General features: G+C 46.3%; 1 protein-coding gene across 3 annotated transcripts in view; it reads left to right on the forward strand.

Annotated features, from left to right (window-relative positions):
- Window positions 1-17,383, forward strand: part of LOC126547923 (large proline-rich protein BAG6) — a 189,055-nt gene that overhangs the window by 104,153 nt on the left and 67,519 nt on the right. For all 3 annotated transcript variants that reach the window (XM_050195980.3, XM_055063459.2, XM_050195979.3), the window contains exon 15: window positions 6,780-7,063. In XM_050195980.3, coding sequence (XP_050051937.1) covers window positions 6,780-7,063 — 284 coding nt within the window. The remainder of the gene's footprint in view (window positions 1-6,779; window positions 7,064-17,383) is intronic.

The raw sequence follows: 17,383 nt of genomic DNA on the forward strand, positions 1-17,383 counted from the left end.
CAGCCACCGCCGCCTCGCTCAAGAAAGCACGCCGCCAACGCTAGCGATCAAAATCCACGCTAGCCCTACGCTTCGGTTCAAACAAAGGTCTCGAACGAAGCAAAACTGTTAAATCTATCGTCCGATGCCCCAAGGGCCCCACGTTGGGCGCCAGATGTGGGAGATCCGGGGTTCTCTCCTCCGTACTCTTGGGACAAAGGAACGACAACACAGTAGTGCAAACAGTCACAAGGGCATTTATTGCACCTTTCATAGATCAATGCCTGCTAGCCGAGTTGCTATCCCCAAAACATGCCGGTGGGCGCGCGACAAATCTAGAAGTCCGACTCACCACGACCGCAAAGCGAGCGAATATGTTCGCCCCATGCTGGATCCCAACGCCTCGTCGTTCGCGTGTACAGTCACGCCAACGGTGTCCAAGGCGGCCACGCGAGACGGTCTCGCAGAACCATGGATTGGCGCGCGCGCGCGGTACGTCCGGCGCTGTTCGCCGACCCGCCGGGGAAGAGAGCAAGCGCCTGTCCCTCGGCGCCCGAGTAACCCCGCCGCGACGGTGGCGCCATCTCTCACACCGCGCTTGTACCACTCCGAGCGCCGCGGGCGCCAGGCCACGCGAGCCGTGCGGGAAAAACAGCATATCAGGGGATGCGCTATGCGGGAAAACATCAGGGGAGGCGCGAGGGTCGCGCATCCCCACAGCGTCACTTTTTCTTTTTTTTTACAAAAATGTGCGATCATTTTATTATGCGAGTAAATATGGTACAGAGAAGCATGCCTCATCCATAAGTTCAAGACATTGCAACCAATAGGCATAAACGTTTCGAACGGAGATTTAGAATCTATTCGCTATACAGTGCAGTCCACTTATAACGATACCACGTATAACGATATATCGGTTATAACGATGGGTCGACATGAGAGTGTCATTTTATGCATTAGGTCTATGGGGAAAAAACCATTTTCAACGATAGGTTATTTACCGCATATCGGATATAACGATCAAAATTTTGCAGTCTGGACGGCGTTTTCCGTGCCAAATAATCGTAACGTTTGCGTTGCTTAGTTCCCTGAAACGAAGGATGTCGAGACCAGGCGATGTTTACCTCCGTAAGTTCGTATCTGCCGCCATTACCGCGCAGCGCGTCTCGCCCCGCCCGCGCACGAGTAGGCGCAGCCAACGTTTGCGCAGCGCGCCACAAGATGGCGCTAGCTGCTTCATGCGCGTCGGCCACAGTCGCTCCGAAAGAGAGAGAAAGAAAAAAAGAAGCGACAAGCAAAGCGGCGCGGTGGCGCCCGTCCCGCGTCTCTCTCGCGATAGCAGGCTGGCGCCACCGAAGCAGCGTGCAACCAACGGTTCAACCCAGTTCGAAGATAGCGCCGACAAAGCGCAAAGCTGTGTCGCTTGACACGAAGATGGATATTTTGCAGGACTCTCGATGCGGCTTCAAGGTGAGCGCCCTCGTGAAGAAGTATGAGCTCGTCCAGTTAACGATATCAACCATCTTGAAAACCGGGAGCACCGCGATTGTGAAGGCAGGAGCTATCAGCGGCCATTCCGATCAGCGGAAAAGGGGTTAGAGACCCCTTGTACGCCGATGTTGAAGAGGCGCTTTACCAGTGGTTCATCACCAATGGCTTAAAGAAGGCGGGCTTTGTGCGCAAGGACGAACTTCCCCAACCCGCTGAGACCGACCCGGTGGAAGTCGCTGACCGAGCTCTGGGAGCTCGTTCCTACTGGTGACACAGGTGGTGTGTCGAAGGAGGAGTTTTTGACTGCAGACAGTGCTGCCTCGTTCTGCAATGAGGTCACTGACGAGGCGATCGCCGATGTGCTGTCTCGACAGACGCAAAGTTGTGCGACGGTGGCGACGGCATCAGCGACAGTGACAACGAGATCGACAGTGGCTCCTTGACCTCGACCACGATGTCCACGCAAAGTACACTGTCGTCGATCGACTCCTTAATTGATTTTATGCATGCTAAAGGATTGCCGCCAGTGTTCGCGCAGCAGCTGGAATCCATGCACACCGCGGTTGTGAAGCTGAAGCTGCCGCAAAAGCAAGTGCAGATTTCGGACTATTTCGGCGCGCCTAATCCTTGACACGGTCATTGGCGCTAGAAATAAAGTTTGTTTTTCACGGCCTGCTGTATACATCATCTATTCTTTAGAGCAAGTAGCGAATTCGAGTTCAGAGCTGCAAAGGTAAAGAGCGCAAACGCGTTTAAAAATTTTTTTTTTTTTTATAACTGCAGTCCAGATATAGCGATCATCGGTTATAACGATCATATTTTTCGTCTTTATCGATATCGTTATAAGTGGACTGCACTGTACTAAATTTCAAGCTATAGGCAACAGCAATTAGTTATTGCAGCATAAGCTGTTATGGGCTCATTCCAATAGCCGTTTCAGTTGGCGATGGTGTCCAGTGCCAGCGGTAGCAGCAGTGGCGACGGCCGCCTCTGCCGCCACCGCTGTCGCTGGTGTCTGGTGTTCGTAGCAGCTATAGCCGGGAATGAGAAAAAATGAAAGCGCAGTTCCCACCGGGATTGTACCCGGGTCTGCAGCGTGGGAGTCGCATACTCTACCACTTAGCCACACCAGCGCTTCCTAGCATTCCGCGCAAAAATACCTTATAAACGCGTCCTAGCGCACGAGGGGACGCGCAATGTCACATGCACGCCACGTAGCGTCGATGCGTGCACATTTTGCATTGCAGTTGTGTATTATTATACCAGGCAGAATGCCATGTAGCAGATGCACAGGTAGCGGTACAAGGCAGCTAAGAAGGTTTAGCGAAAAAAAAAAAAGTTTAAGGAGATGTATACAAGAAGGCTGGAAAATATATTATGCACCTGATTAAATCAGGCTTGGCTAGGTGACTGTCACCGCCGATCTTTAAAGGAGATGCCAATGAATCGATATCATCGTATCGTGCCACCTGCCTTGCGATGTCAGATGTGCTCTGCGTAGCATCTATACGTGCTCCCTTTGCATTGCAGTTGCATATTATTACACCAGGAGACACCTCTTGTAACGGTTGCATAAGTAGTTGTACAAGGTGAATAGGGAAATCTTGAGAAAGAAAAAGATTATTAAGATGTCTAAATATTAATGTAATGAAAAACATGTATGTTATACCTGATTAATTCAAGCAGGCTGGGTGACTGTTTTTCACCATCCCGTTTCAAAGAAAATGCCATTAAATGATCATTATCATCATTAGCATCGGATCGTGCCATTTGACACGCGGTGCGACATGTGTGCTGCATAGCATCGATAAGTGCAAACTTTGCATTGCAGTTCCGTTATATTCCACCACGTACCCCAACACGTAGCAGTTGCATATAACATGCATGCTGTGCGTAGCTGGACTTGGTTAACTCAAGCAGGCTAGGCGGCTGTTTGTCACCACCCTGTTTCTAAGGGGATGCCAATAAACTACCATTATCATCGTCATCAACAGCAGTGTACCAGGCCATGGATCAAGGGATGTGATATGGGCGCCATGTAGTCTGGATACCTGTGTTTACTCTTCGATAAATGTTGTGGCGCCTCCTCGCAAGGTACAAACCGCTGCTGAAGAAGCGAATCGTAGAGCTACACACACGGCTGCAACCAGACAACATTGGGCTCAGTAGACCGCTGGGCAAAGAGCAGGACAAGCTGCAGTGCAAGCCACAGCTTGCTGTCGACGCCGGGCGGACAGTTCAAATCCTTCTCATGAAAACGATGTGAAGAAACTTCGCCGCGAAGACCCTGTAGCGCATGGTGCGCAAGTGGAGCGCCTATGGAGCTGCTCCTCTAGCTTACACTGTGATTGCTGTGTGTACCGCATAGGCATGTTACTTTTCTTCATTGGGTTGCTTAGTGATCCTCCCTTTCTTTTTTTTAAAGCGAAGCTTTCTTTGCCTCTTCCCTTGACTTTCCCCACTGCTGCTGCTGCTGCTGCTGCTGCTGCTGCTGATGTGGCTACTGTGGCTGCCGTGGCTGCTGCTGGGGCCTCCAAGCGCCTCCAAGCTGCGAAAGTCGTTCAGAGCATGTGTATACATGACGGGACCCAGTCAGATAAGAAAGGCGATGGGAGAAACTGTTGTCACCCCATGGTGTCGAATGTGCACAATGCCCTCTGGAGCTCCCTGGGTGTCGCCACATTAGCCTCTTGACAGCTGTAATTATTCGTGGCTACCCTCAGAAGCATTGCAGAAACTGCAGGGTGTCCCTTTCTACTAAGGTGGGAGTCCAGAGGAGACGTAGATAGAACTGTAGGGAGGAGGGAGGAGAAGCAGTTCCCGTACAAGGGAGGGGGGGAGGTGACGTGAGAAGACAAGGAAGCCCTACTACAGTGAAACCTCGTTAAACCGTAGTTGGCTGGAGCTCGGAAAAAGTACTTACTAAACAGTAGTACTGCTTAACCGAAATAGCATGAGATGGCCTCTTACCTGTCAAAAACGCAACTCATAGAGAGTGCGGTGAAAGGGAAAAACATGCAGTATTTATTCACTTCGCGCAAAAAAAGTTTTATTTTCGTTTGAAGCCGCCGCGGCCTCAAACTTACTGAAGCTGCAAGCCAGCTTTTCAGCCAGCCCCTCTTCTCTGCAAACACACGCCTGGCATATTCCTCGTTGGCGTTGCATATTCTCCGTGCACGGGCGCGGTAGTGCTGCAGATGTTGCGGGGTGCCCTTTCATTGAGGGGTGCTGTTCTCGTCCCGAAGATTGCATTCATGAGGCTGACGTAATGTGCAGGTTCTGCCACTGTCCGGCCTGAATCGCCTGTGCTGTCACTTTCCGTGTCGTCCTCATCACTGTCGCTAGTCGACACTTTGGCAACAACAGAGGCAACGATGGGGAAAAGTCTAACCTCGTAGCCGACATCTCTTCGCCGTCGCAGCAGTGCGGCCGAGCAACTCCTTTGCATTCCATATTTCACACACTATAGTCAAAAGCAGATACCTGTCATGTGCCAGCGCCGACTTCTTCGCGTCACGTTCGACAGCACGGATGATGTCTAATTTTTCTTCTATGCGTAGCACCCGGCGTCTTCTTTTATCCTAGTTTTGGCATGACGCAAACCCTCGTTTGCAAGATGCCACAACACCATCATAGAATAAAAAACCAACTTTATTATAGAATAAAGACAACGCTCTCTGGCACGGCGCCGAAATGATGTTGATGTGGCTTCATGCTCAATCGCACAGGGCGCTTGGAGGCCGTTGTTCCGATAGACGGTTCCGATCTCTGAAGCATTTTCTGCCGGGCGACCCGATGGAGACGACGCACCACCGTGTTTGCATGACGGAAAGTTGAAACACTACGTGTTAACCGATACGTACGCAACAAGCTGGTACGGTTTATGCGAACACAAAACACATGATGTTCACTGGCCGCTGAGTCGGGGATTTGACTTTACTACTTTTAAAATGAAACTGTTGTTAAGTGAGTACGGTTTGACAAGGTTTTACTGTACTATACAACAGCAGTTGCTGGGATACAGGATAAGCTTAAATTCAAGGTATGCTACAGTACGTTGCTGCTATTTCTGAAAAATAAACACCATGCAAATATGTAAAGCGGACAAACTATGCAGACCATGCAGAAGCAGAGCCGCATTAATTAAAGCTCACCGCAGGGTCCAGGTGACCCTACGACACTACAGAAGTGGTCGACCATCAAATCAATACTTCTGTACCCGATGCACTAGCTTTGCAGCTATGGCATTGCTAGAGGTTGCGGATTTGATCTCAGCCACAGCGACCGCATATCGGTGGGGGCGAAATAGAAAACGCATGTGCACTTTGATTTTGGGACATGTTAAAGATAATCCGGAGTCCGCCACTGCGGCGTGCTTCTTAATCCGATTGTGGTTTTGGTGCATACAGCACCATAATCCAGTTCAAGTTTAATATTTCTGCCCCGGTGGGATGTGCCATGTGAGGCAATGAAATGCTCAACCCTGTCAGAGGTTCTGAAATATGGCGCACAACAATGCCTCAAGCAAACACCTCTCCCTGTGTGTTCTGTGTACTACGCAGACAAATAGCAGTGATGCATGCAAGGTAACATTTAACATAAGCTCACCACTATCGTGTTACACTAAACATTAAAGAAATTAAGCTTTATCCATCAACATCACCGCTAATTATCGTCAGTCAAAGCATCTGTCACGGAAAGCTTCGCTTACATCGATTCCCACAGTGCGTGGGATCTGTATAATTTAATTTTCTCTAGTTTATATATTGAATTCATTTTAGTAATCTTTTATCATGAGCACTATTTTCTGCCGCTTCTTTTATTCTCTCTTTCAAAGAGACAAAAGCTCACTGACCTCCAGTGTAGCAGATAATCCCATGATCCCCCCCCTCTTCATCGTCCAGGCCTCTTCTATGAAAGAAAGTGCGGTCAGCTGACACACGGCGCTACCGCACATTCCCTCACCTTCGTTGAATAGCACCGCTTTCTTAGCAATTTTACACCCTCGCTGCTAACACATCCTCGATCATTGCCTCGCCCACCCACCTTACGCCCTCTCCCCTTTAGAAGAATTCTACCTATTTTTACTGCTCTCAGGAAAGCATACGTTACTTTCAAAAAGACAAGTCCACTTGTCGAAACGTTGGCTTCGCCTTTACCTTATTCTCGTTTTGCTCATCGTCTTTAGTCGCACTTGGAACTTTCAGATGACTATTGCTGACTGTAAACTTGGGACCTGCTTTTGCAAATGTCCCTATGTATTACTGCTGTGTACTTAAAATAAAGATAGATTGATTCTTGTGATGCAGGTTCGGCAAGCTCCCAAACTCGTGCACAAACAACAGGAGCAGCAACAGTGACCACATCATCCGGAACAACCGGCACTCGTGCATCACCAGGGCCATTCAGGGGCCTAGCTCCGCTGAGCTTCCCATTGGGCACAGCCCTTGGGGGTGCATTAGGCAGCTCATTTGATCCCTGCCTTCCATGCAATTCTTTCTGGACGCACAGTCAGGGTGGCACAGGCCACCTGGTGGGCAGCGGAGGTAATACCAGCCAGGGTGCCCGGCCTGCACCACAGGGACCAACGCAGGTAAAACCCCTTATGAGTGTATCTGAATTGGTGCAGTAAAACCTCCGTAATGGTTAATTGGGAATCCCGAATTATTTGTAGAATGTCTGTGGTCCTGAATTTCTTATGTAAATATAAACGGATAACTTGAGTAACCAGCCTACCGCTTCTCAGTTAAACCTTTGAGGGTATTCCTCATACATGTGCAGCGCCAATATTATGTTCGATATTTCGTGCATATATTCGTGCGTATTCGTGCATGTTGTAGAGATGTGCAGCGATCTCTGTGGAGTCTCCGAAAGAGTTTTAAAATTCTGTTTCTGCTCACTAGTGCGAACAACTCATCTTGTTTACCTCCAAGTGCTTGATCATATGGTTGCACGTGTCATCTGCTACCTCCAAGGCGTGTGTGGAGGAGATGTTATCGATTGGTACGGCTACTGCTATTGCATTTACAGTAGCCCTGCTCGACCAAAGTTCAGAGATACTAATCGGTTTTATTTTTCTTTGCCTTGGGATGCGGTTTGTGTATTGCCGTACACTAGGGGGGGCACAGTAGTGATTTCAGTAAGTCTGCGCGTGGCGCCTCTTCTCACGGCGACTGCTGAAGCCTTTCTTCTGCCTCATTTCTGATGTGTTTGTGCTTCTGATGAGACATATCTTTGGGACAAAAAATTGATAGTCATAAATTTCGGTAGACACCTTTCCCCATCTCTTACTATATATTATATTTGTGTATATATTGTTTGTGCAAGTAAAGTGTCTTTGAGACAAAACTTTGCTTGCAATATATTTTTTTCTGTATTCATGAGTTTCAATAATTTCCTACTACAGTGTCTGACTGATCTTCTGAACCTCGTGGGGACTGAAAATAGTCCGAAAAATGCAACAGTCCGAAAAATTAGTTCAACCAAAAAAATAAAATTTCATAGGCTGAGATCAGCTTAAAAAAAATCTCAAATAATGCCCTGCCTCATACTGCACTTGGAGGTGATCAGGTTTGCTTGGATTTGCACGACAGTGACATTGTCTGCATATACAGTCTCCAAGAGTGTCACCGTGTTGGTGATCTCTGCCAACTGAAATCGCCACGAAGATCAAAGGAACAAGCCATGTTTATTCGCACCACCTCTCTCGCGAAGGCACAGGAGATGGCACTGAGCACAGAAATGCAAAGCCACACAGACACACAAAGCTGTGACAATGTATCCACGACACACTTGCTCTGTGGACACACCATGTGCAGAATGGCGACTAAAACTTAAAAAAAAAAATTGTGAGGGTACCGGGCCAACGCCAGGTGGCATAGAGTCGCAGGCACGAGATGGTAAGCAACTGTGTGGAGTAGCAAGCACGGTACGGCAGGCACGCTACAGCAGGCAATGGCGGGGAGGGAGAACATGGGAGGCGTGTGTGTGCAGTCGGCAAGCGGGGAGCGCGCAACAACGAACAAAGTGAGTGAAGTAATCGGCGGAGCAATCCGCGTGCGGTGCGGCGGGATGGAACGCAGAGTGCGTGTGTATGCATGTGCCAAGGATTTCCTGAAAAAAAGAATTTACTTGACAAGTGGGGGCTTGTTGGACTGGCCCTAACATGGAGGAGCAAGAATCATCTAGTGCCACCCAGCCAGTTACGCAGCCTCTCCTGCGTTCTTCGATCATCCAAGGACTGTTGGCTTCGACCTCTGGGACTCCAATGGAATGGGAGAGACTCACGGCTGATAAAGCTCAAATTCTGCGCACCACGCCGCTCAATGACATGATTAGGCCTGACGAGACAGCCGCATGGCTAGGCCCGATGGGACAACCAGCGCAGGGCCAGCGCTCAACATCAAAGGTGCGCTCGTCCCACTCCCGAAATTCAGTGGCTACCAGAGCTGACACTCACCGCAAGACTTTCTGGAGAAGTACTCAGAGTACTCCGATATTGCGGGGATCCTCCCCGACTGCTGTTTGCAGTTGCTTCCAGCAGCGTTGGAGGGGTTAGCCAAACAACGGTGGCGCTTCTCAGGTGCACACTCCAACGGGCAGTCCTTTGCGTCCGAATTTACGGCGCACTTTACCACCGTTGCCTACAAGTTTAAACTAAAAGCGGAGCTAGATCAGCACACTCAGCATCTGGCAGAAAACCTCAAGCAGTTCATTCACGTCATTGCTGAATACCGTATTTACTTGCATAATGATCGCACCCCTGAATTTTATCGTCAAAATATGATTTTTTTTATTTCCCGTGTAATGATCCCACCCCAAACTTGCCGCAGCGATATGTCGTGTGCCAAGTCTAGCTAATAATGATCGCGCTTACCATCTGTCGAATGCTACGCGAAGGACTCTTCAAGACAAACTAAGCGATCTGCACGCACCAAACATTCTTAAGCAGATGCCCCATTTCATTCCTTTCATCACTTTCCCCACTTCCATGACAAAAAAAAAGCTACAACCAAACTTGCCTTTATTATGTGTAGGCTTTATAATTGTTGTGGTCAACAACAACAAAAAAGGCGCCTTTCAATTCTTCAAGTCTGCACTCGTGGGCATGCAACAAATCGCGAGCGGCAACGGTAGCAGCCACGTTTACACTGATACGTTAGAAGTGTACCCTATTCGACACCAACACAGCTAAGATATTCACCCACCCTTATCGGAATCATGCCGTATTAGAATAGTAGTGAAGACAAATGCCGCAGTTTCCGCAGCATGCCCGCCATGTGTTTCTATGTCACTGGCAGCTAAGCGCACCCTGTAATGGTTGGGGTCAGGCATGAAATAGATGGTAGCTGGCCCATGCCGTCGTCCAACTCATCCACGCTGAGGACGTTGTTGAAAGGAAGGGACTTGTTTTCATCGAGAACGAGGAATATGGGATTTATTTGCAGTATCTACATGAGAATATTACAGTTCATCAGTCTAGCATGACTGAAAGAGAATGCACACTTAGCAGCCGTGCAACAGCTGCTTATAAACACTCTGTCTTCCCTAGATCCCTAGGTGAGGGAAAACGGCCGTTTGACCATCGACCAATTCGGAGCGTCCAAAGTATCATACCCGACCCGCCTTGACCCGAGCAGGCGCCTCTTTATCTCAGAGTTGACCCTGCAGTGAGTGGCCGCCGCATCTGTCCATTGACTGATGACTTCTAAGACCCGTGAGATGGCGCCGCAAAACACCTCCTTCCAGGAGTCCCACCGCTTCAAACAAACCATGATGGTGGCGGCAAATCGACTAACAATACCTGGTTCGCCGACTGCGTGTACTATACATCCCGGCGCCGTTCGGTTGGGGACTGTTGTAGTGTCGTCCTTAGAAAGGGAGTCGCCACAGTAGACATGGTGGCGCCGTCGCCTGTTGACTGGGCGCATTGTTGTCTTCACAAAGTGAGTCATCGCAGCGGGCCTGGCAGGTTTCGTCGGTCGCTTCTCCTCTAGTTCGCCAGCCCCCGCAGGCTGTTTGTGACAGCTCCTCCATGGCCCGGAAAATCTCGACTGGCCAGTGCTGATAACCCCTGGGCAGGAAGAGAATGGCTGGTGGCAAAGGGGGGAACGCCTTGTATGCCTTGGCTTGCAGCGACCAGCTGTGAAATGACACCTCCCTAAAACATCCAACAAGGACAGGCAACTGCAAAACGAACCCCACAACACGGCTTTGCGCCGAGATGACTTATCTTGGATCTCACTTTAGACCCGCTAGGCGCTAAAAAAAAAAACTTAAGTGCAGAAACAACAAATGCTGCATTTTGCTACGCCAATTTTTGGTTGAATTTTGTGCCGACAAATTGAGCAATCATTGAGGGAGTCCTGCTAAATGAGAGGGGATCTTCGTGGCTTAAGGGGGGACACTGCTATATAAATAATCTTCTTTATTTTCCCATATATACTAATCAAACTTGTCGGTCTTATTGATATTTTTGCACCGATTTCAAATATGTACTTGGATTTGGTGTAGCTCAATTAGTTCTTAAGGTAATTAAGATTTAATTTCTTTTGTTTGCAGCCTCAATTAAAAATAAATTGCACAAAAAATTATTTGTAAGGCATGGTTAGATAGCATAAAGAGCAAGGATTGAAGTATAGCAAACATTTTTTGATGTGACCATTAATAGATACTTTACAGCCCATTGAATGTAAGCCCCACTACATGTGGCACAAGATGTGGCAAAATAATGAATTTTTGAAATGAACGGTAAGAAATCTGCTTGCTATCTTTCATAGAGTAGACATTAGACTTCATTCTGCTAAAAGAATTTCAGTCCAAACTTCTAGCTGTTGAGATATCAAGGCCTCAATATTGCATGGAGCCAAAAAATTTGTGTTTTGAGAAAAATGCAAAAAACAAACAGCACATGATTTAATGAAAATTAACAGATGTTTTGCACATATTTACACATGTACATTCCTAATAACCACCAGGAATGTAGTCCAATTGCCTGCTGCTGTTTAAATGTTGTCTCTTCAGTGCCCCTTGAACACTGTCAGCCAAGGAATGACTCACTTCAGCACTTTTTCGGCCGCACGAATTGCTGCAGGAGTCAATTTTTTTTCACGTAGTTCTGCCGCATCTTGTTGTGGAGACCGTGGTTGGAAATGTTCATCACCGAAAAAAATATCATTAAGTGCTGTCTGCTGGTTCCCAGTGCGCTGCATAGCACGCGCTGCCAACATATTTACAACGAACAGGTTCACCGTCTGATCGCCGTTGCGCACGGCGAGCTCCACACGGATGCGATGTCTCCGCAGTTGGAACATGACAGCATAAGTTACACAGCGAGGCCATATTCTCGCTCACATTTCTTGAACCCAACGTTGCCGCTATCACACGTGCACTCTGCAGACCTCAAAAGCTGGTTTTGCAGACCCAAATTGACGATCGTGAATGCCGTCTCGTTAAGCGCACTGTCAACCATGCCGCTGTCTCAGTTAAAACAATCCGATTTCCGCTTCGTCGCTGCCATTGACGTAAGTTCCTGGAGTTTTTCCTCGGTTCGAATCCTGTTCTGCTCCACATCTGAAGGCTGCAGCATCACCGTGTCACGGCAGACGCGGCCGCTGTCGGCTTCTCGAGCTGGCGCACACGCTGGACCCACGCCGTTGTCGCCAACTTCCACTCTATGTAGCCTCTACATTGCCCTCGCCGCATCTTGTGGAGGTGCGACCTTTGACATTACCAACCAATGATTTCTTTCGCTTTTTGCCGAATTTGTTCAGCATATGAAACTTTCTCGCTGACCCGGGCATTGTTGCGTTTCTCAGTCGCTGCACACAGTTTTTCAAAATAGCGTCGGAAGATATATTCATCTTCTCGTTTTGGGATAATAGGGAATCCCACTTAATCTGCCTATATCTCGGTTTGGAAGACTTAGAATTTACAAAGAGTTACTATACTTTTTTTTTATTGTTTGGCCATTTGCATTTTGAAGTCCATTTACAGTGTTTGTGGACTGTATCAAGCCGCTGGAGCTTATTGTGCTAGCAGTGAGAGCAAAGGCTAATACATACTTGCAGTTACCTGCACTTCTGATATTTTATACATGCTTTTGTGGTGTAACTTGCTGCTTGTCAGCCTGCTGAGGCATTAACCTTTGCCATCAGTCTAACTTCAATATAGTTGAGGGTAGACTTCCAGCCGAAACTTCATTAACTTGAGATCTTTGTTTAAGCCTGTAACCCAATCTACTGGCAACCAAAGCTGGCGAATCAGTGGGCGCAACAGAAGGGGCCATATTGCCAAAGTCAGCGATTTGCCATTGAGAGGTATGTTTGGTTTAAAAGGCTATTCCTAGATTGTGCAACTGGCCATATACACTATGCTTGTGGAATAATAAAAATAAAATAGAAAGGGTTCTTTGCCGTAACACATGTAAATGGGCCTGTTGCAAGGAAATTATCCCTGGTTGCAGTGTAAATGATAAAACTCATCATCAGCCTACTTTAAGTCCACTGCAGGACAAAGGCTTCTCCCTGCGATCTCCAATTACCCCTGTCCTGCGCCAACAGATTCCAACTTGTGCCTGCAAAGTTCTGAATTTCATCACCCCACTTAGTACTCTGCTTTCCTTGACTGCGCTTTCCTTCTCTTGGCACCCATTCTGTAACCCTAATGGTTCACCGGTTATCTAACTTACGCATTACATTACCAGCTTAGCTCCATTTCTTTCTTTTAATGTCAAATAGAATATCGGCTATCCCTGTTTGCTCTCTGATCCACACCGCTGTCTTCCTGTCTCCTTAACGTTACGCCTATCATTCTTCGTTCAATCGCTCTTTGTGCTGTCCTTAACTTGTTTTTGAGCTTCTTTGTCAGTCTCCAAGATTCTGCCCCATATGTTAGCACTGGTAAAATGCACTGATCGTACACCTTTCTTTTTAATGATAATGGTAAGCTTCCAGTCAGGATCTGATAATGTCTGCCGAATTCGCTCGAACCCATTTTTATTCTTCTCTAAATTTCCTTCTCATGATCAGGGTCCCTTGTGAGTAATTGACCTAGGTGAACGTATTCCTTCGCAGACTCTAGAGGCTGACTGGCGATCCTGAACTCTTGTTCCCTTGCCAAGCCATTAATCATTATCTTTGTTTTCTGCATATTAATCTTCAACCCCACTGTTACTTTCTCTGTTAAGGTCCTCAATCATATTTTGTAACTAGTCACCAGTGTTGCTGAACAGGACAATGTCATCTGCAAACGAAGGTTGCTCAGATATTTGCCGTCGACCTTTACTCCTAAGCCTTCCCTGTTTTATAGCTTGAATACTTCTTGCAAGCACGCAGTGAATAGCATTGGAGAGATTGTGTCTCCCTGTCTGACCCCTTTCTTTATAGGTATCTTCCTGCTTGTGTAGAATTAAGGTAGCTGTAGAACCTCTGTAGATATTTTCCAAGGTATTTACGTAAGCATTCTGTACTGCTTGATTACATAATGCCTCTATGACTATTGGTATCTGTACTGAATCCAATGCCTTTTCATAATCTGTGAGAGCCATATAGAAAGGCTGATTGTACTCTGCAGATTTCTCGATTACCTGATTCATTACATGGATGGGATCCATAATAAAACTGCTACGTACTTAACTAGATTTGCAAAGACACTTAATGACAGACTACAGCATAGCTTGCATTACCCATTCTGTATCTGCATTGCTTGAAAAGCTTTTGATTCTGTTTCACTTTATACAATTTATGATACTTTGTTTAGCAGACTGAGAACGCTAGCCATAACAGTAGGTTGTCGCAAAATATTTTGTTAGTTTCCAGTATTTAAAAATACCAAATAGCTTCTTTTCAAATGTGAATAGTTAGTGCATAATACTATTTGATAATAATAATAATATGTGATAATAATACTATTTGATTAATATTCAAAACCTCGAATAGTGTTCATTCACCCCTGGTAGTAGTCCAGGCCACCTTATTTGTGCTACTGATGGAAAAGTAAGTCAAGCACATTCCCCCCCCCTATGGCAAACGTTATTACCAACTGTAGCCCAGCTGCGTCTTGACCACAGACAGTCTTTGAAAACAAGCTAAGCTGATAAAAAAATTCCAGAGGGATATTTAACCCTATAATTTAAGACTGTCAAATAAAATGTCTGGCCAGTTTACCAGGTCTTTTCACTACGTGCTGAATGAACATTCTGACCAAAATGAACAAATCTTGGCCCTGACTGGATGTATTCTGTGATGGCTGTATTAAAAAGCATCTAGAAGGCATCGGAAATTCTTATTGTGATGCTGCCCCTTGGCTTCCAGAATTTCACTTTACTTTGGTGGCTGTCACTGCTGCAGTTCAGCAATATTCCTGTTTTGCCTAGTTTACTGCTGTGTGGTCACGCCCACATTTGCACACTTTATATTTGGCATTCTGGCGTGTATCGTTTTGAGTTACGGGAATCGGAAAAACTGATTTCTCCCTCGTTTTTATCACTCAAACCATTACGAGATATTCACCCCAATTGCTCTCCCATAGCTGTGCGACTATACTTTTTTTACAGGTTGGTGCACGCAAACTGGTGATACTGTTATGCTTGCGTCATCTTCTGCAAGATGTACAAGAATGCTAGAATCTGGTCTTGCAATCAAACAATTGATTACTGCAAGTTTCTCCCTCGCTTAGTTTTTCTAACGGGTGTGCATGACATAATTTATTTTCTTGTGTTCACATGGTATGCTTTCCTTTCACTATGGCCACATGTCTGTGGAGCCATATGCAATGCACGGTATTTTCCATTTTTATAGCCCTTGTTAATTGGTTTGGATGTAGTTTGGAGGCCACTGAATCGCCATGTTTGCTGGGATCGAGCCCTCGACGGGACACATCATAAAAATGGAAGATGAAATAGAATATTACAGAACATGGGCTCTAGTTGTGCCAAACCTATTTAGAACATTAAAATAAGCCAAGTGAATTTTATTACATTTGTGAAAACCTAATTGCGCTAGTTTATCCATGTATTCAACAATAAACCCAATACAGCCAAATCTTGTTCGTTCGAACACGCTTAATTTGAACTTCTGGTTTATTCGAACTGACACTGTGGTCCCTTAAAAGTTCTGTATTTCAATTGGTGAAAATGTCCGTTAATTTGAATGAACAAGCATTTGCTACAGTTAATTCGAGCATACCGCACTCCAACAATGCTCTCACCAGTGTGTCAAATCACGCAGCGGTGCCTCTGACCAGCAAGACCCATGCTTAAGCCCCAGTCACACTAGCAGAAAAACATGTGCAGTATGCCACCGGTGTTAAAACGCAGCTGCGACAGTGCAGCTGCACCAACTGGTGGCGAGCCACTGCGGCAGCCATGTGACAGCATGAAAATCTCGCGTCCTCTCTTTTACTCGGTGTGTAGGTGAGAGGTGTTGCGGGCTTTTTCCTTCGTCTGCTGACAGATCGGCAATGTGTTTATGTTGTTCATGCTTTGTTCCTAATATAACTCACATCTTATGAAGATGAAGTCATTGCCACTGATCATAATCATGCTGGTGTGCTCCTTTCTGGTTCGGTGTCACTGCATTCAAAGACGAGGAGAATGAAGTACTGGGTGTCTCTTCCACGTCCTTATATTCAGGGCCTGTCTTGTCGTGCAGAATCTGACATAACGCGATGTCTTCAAAAACCTTTTCGTCGGGACGTCATGGTTTATAACACTGCATGCAGTTAAAAAAATTTGTTGCTTTAATGTCACCTAAAAATTATTTGCTTTCTTTTTTTCCCAAAATAAGTCACTCTGAAGAATTTAAATCAGCAAAAAGAAAATGTGACCCTTTGGGGGTCTAAGCCAGGCTTCTATGTTTCAGCTGTCCTTGCCTTGCAGGCTCCTAGAACACTTGTACTAAACCTTCTCCGTAAGCACTTACGCATAAAATCCTACAACCTAGTAGGGCCATAAATTGATGAACAAGAATGCCTGCCATAATTTGGTATGTTTCAAACATAACTCTTATTAGCCCACAGGCTTGCATTGCATGAGAGTACAAAGTGATTACAGGGGCCGTACCCAGTGCCATGCACTTCATCAGCCACGAATGCTAGATAGCATCCATCTTTTACTTGTTTACAACTCTAGTCATACACACTTATAACAGTGTTGACGTGCCACGGAAATATCATTTCTATAAGCAACTATTGTTATCATTTGGTAATGCATAAAATGCTGACAAACCTTTTCCAAGCCTTTAATTGATCACATCACACAGAGCAAGTCACAGCAGAAAATCCATGATTGGTTAACTTTGTGCTTCCCGCACAATCCATGCATGTAATTCTGAAGTGCAGCTAACTGTTGCGTTTAGTGAAGTGCAAGGTCTTTAGCAAAAATGAAGTCCTGTCGGGACTCGCGCATGAGCAGGACTTCCTTGGATGATATTACAGTTGTTGTCTGATAGACTGATTATTTGGACACTGATAATTCAGATCGCTTCACTGCATGACCACTTGCCTCATAGACTTACCGCATTTACTCGTGTAAGGCCTGCACGCCCAGAACACACAAATTTGGTGGAGTAACGTTTCTCTCAGCATCACATGCTTACACAAGTGCTGGTTAATTTCTGCAAGCTACTACTAAATGGCACCTGTTACTATCCTGCCAATGGATGCATCATCATGTATCCCGCTGGATTGCATGGCATAGCTCCAGTGTGCTTCAATGGTATCAGCTTTGCTGCGGCATGTTGTTTAGCTATACAGCCTCTATAACGAAATATTTGGGAGCCACAGAATCCTTCGTTATACGGGCACTTCATTGTAAAAATTGCACACCAAACCGATCATAACAGAGCAGGCTAAGCATGTTCAACAAAAGAAAAACATTTATTGAATGTGAATTCTAGAGATACTTGGTGGTGAA

This window comes from Dermacentor andersoni, chromosome 1 (assembly GCF_023375885.2).
Source record: "Dermacentor andersoni chromosome 1, qqDerAnde1_hic_scaffold, whole genome shotgun sequence".
Lineage (NCBI taxonomy): Eukaryota > Metazoa > Arthropoda > Arachnida > Ixodida > Ixodidae > Dermacentor > Dermacentor andersoni.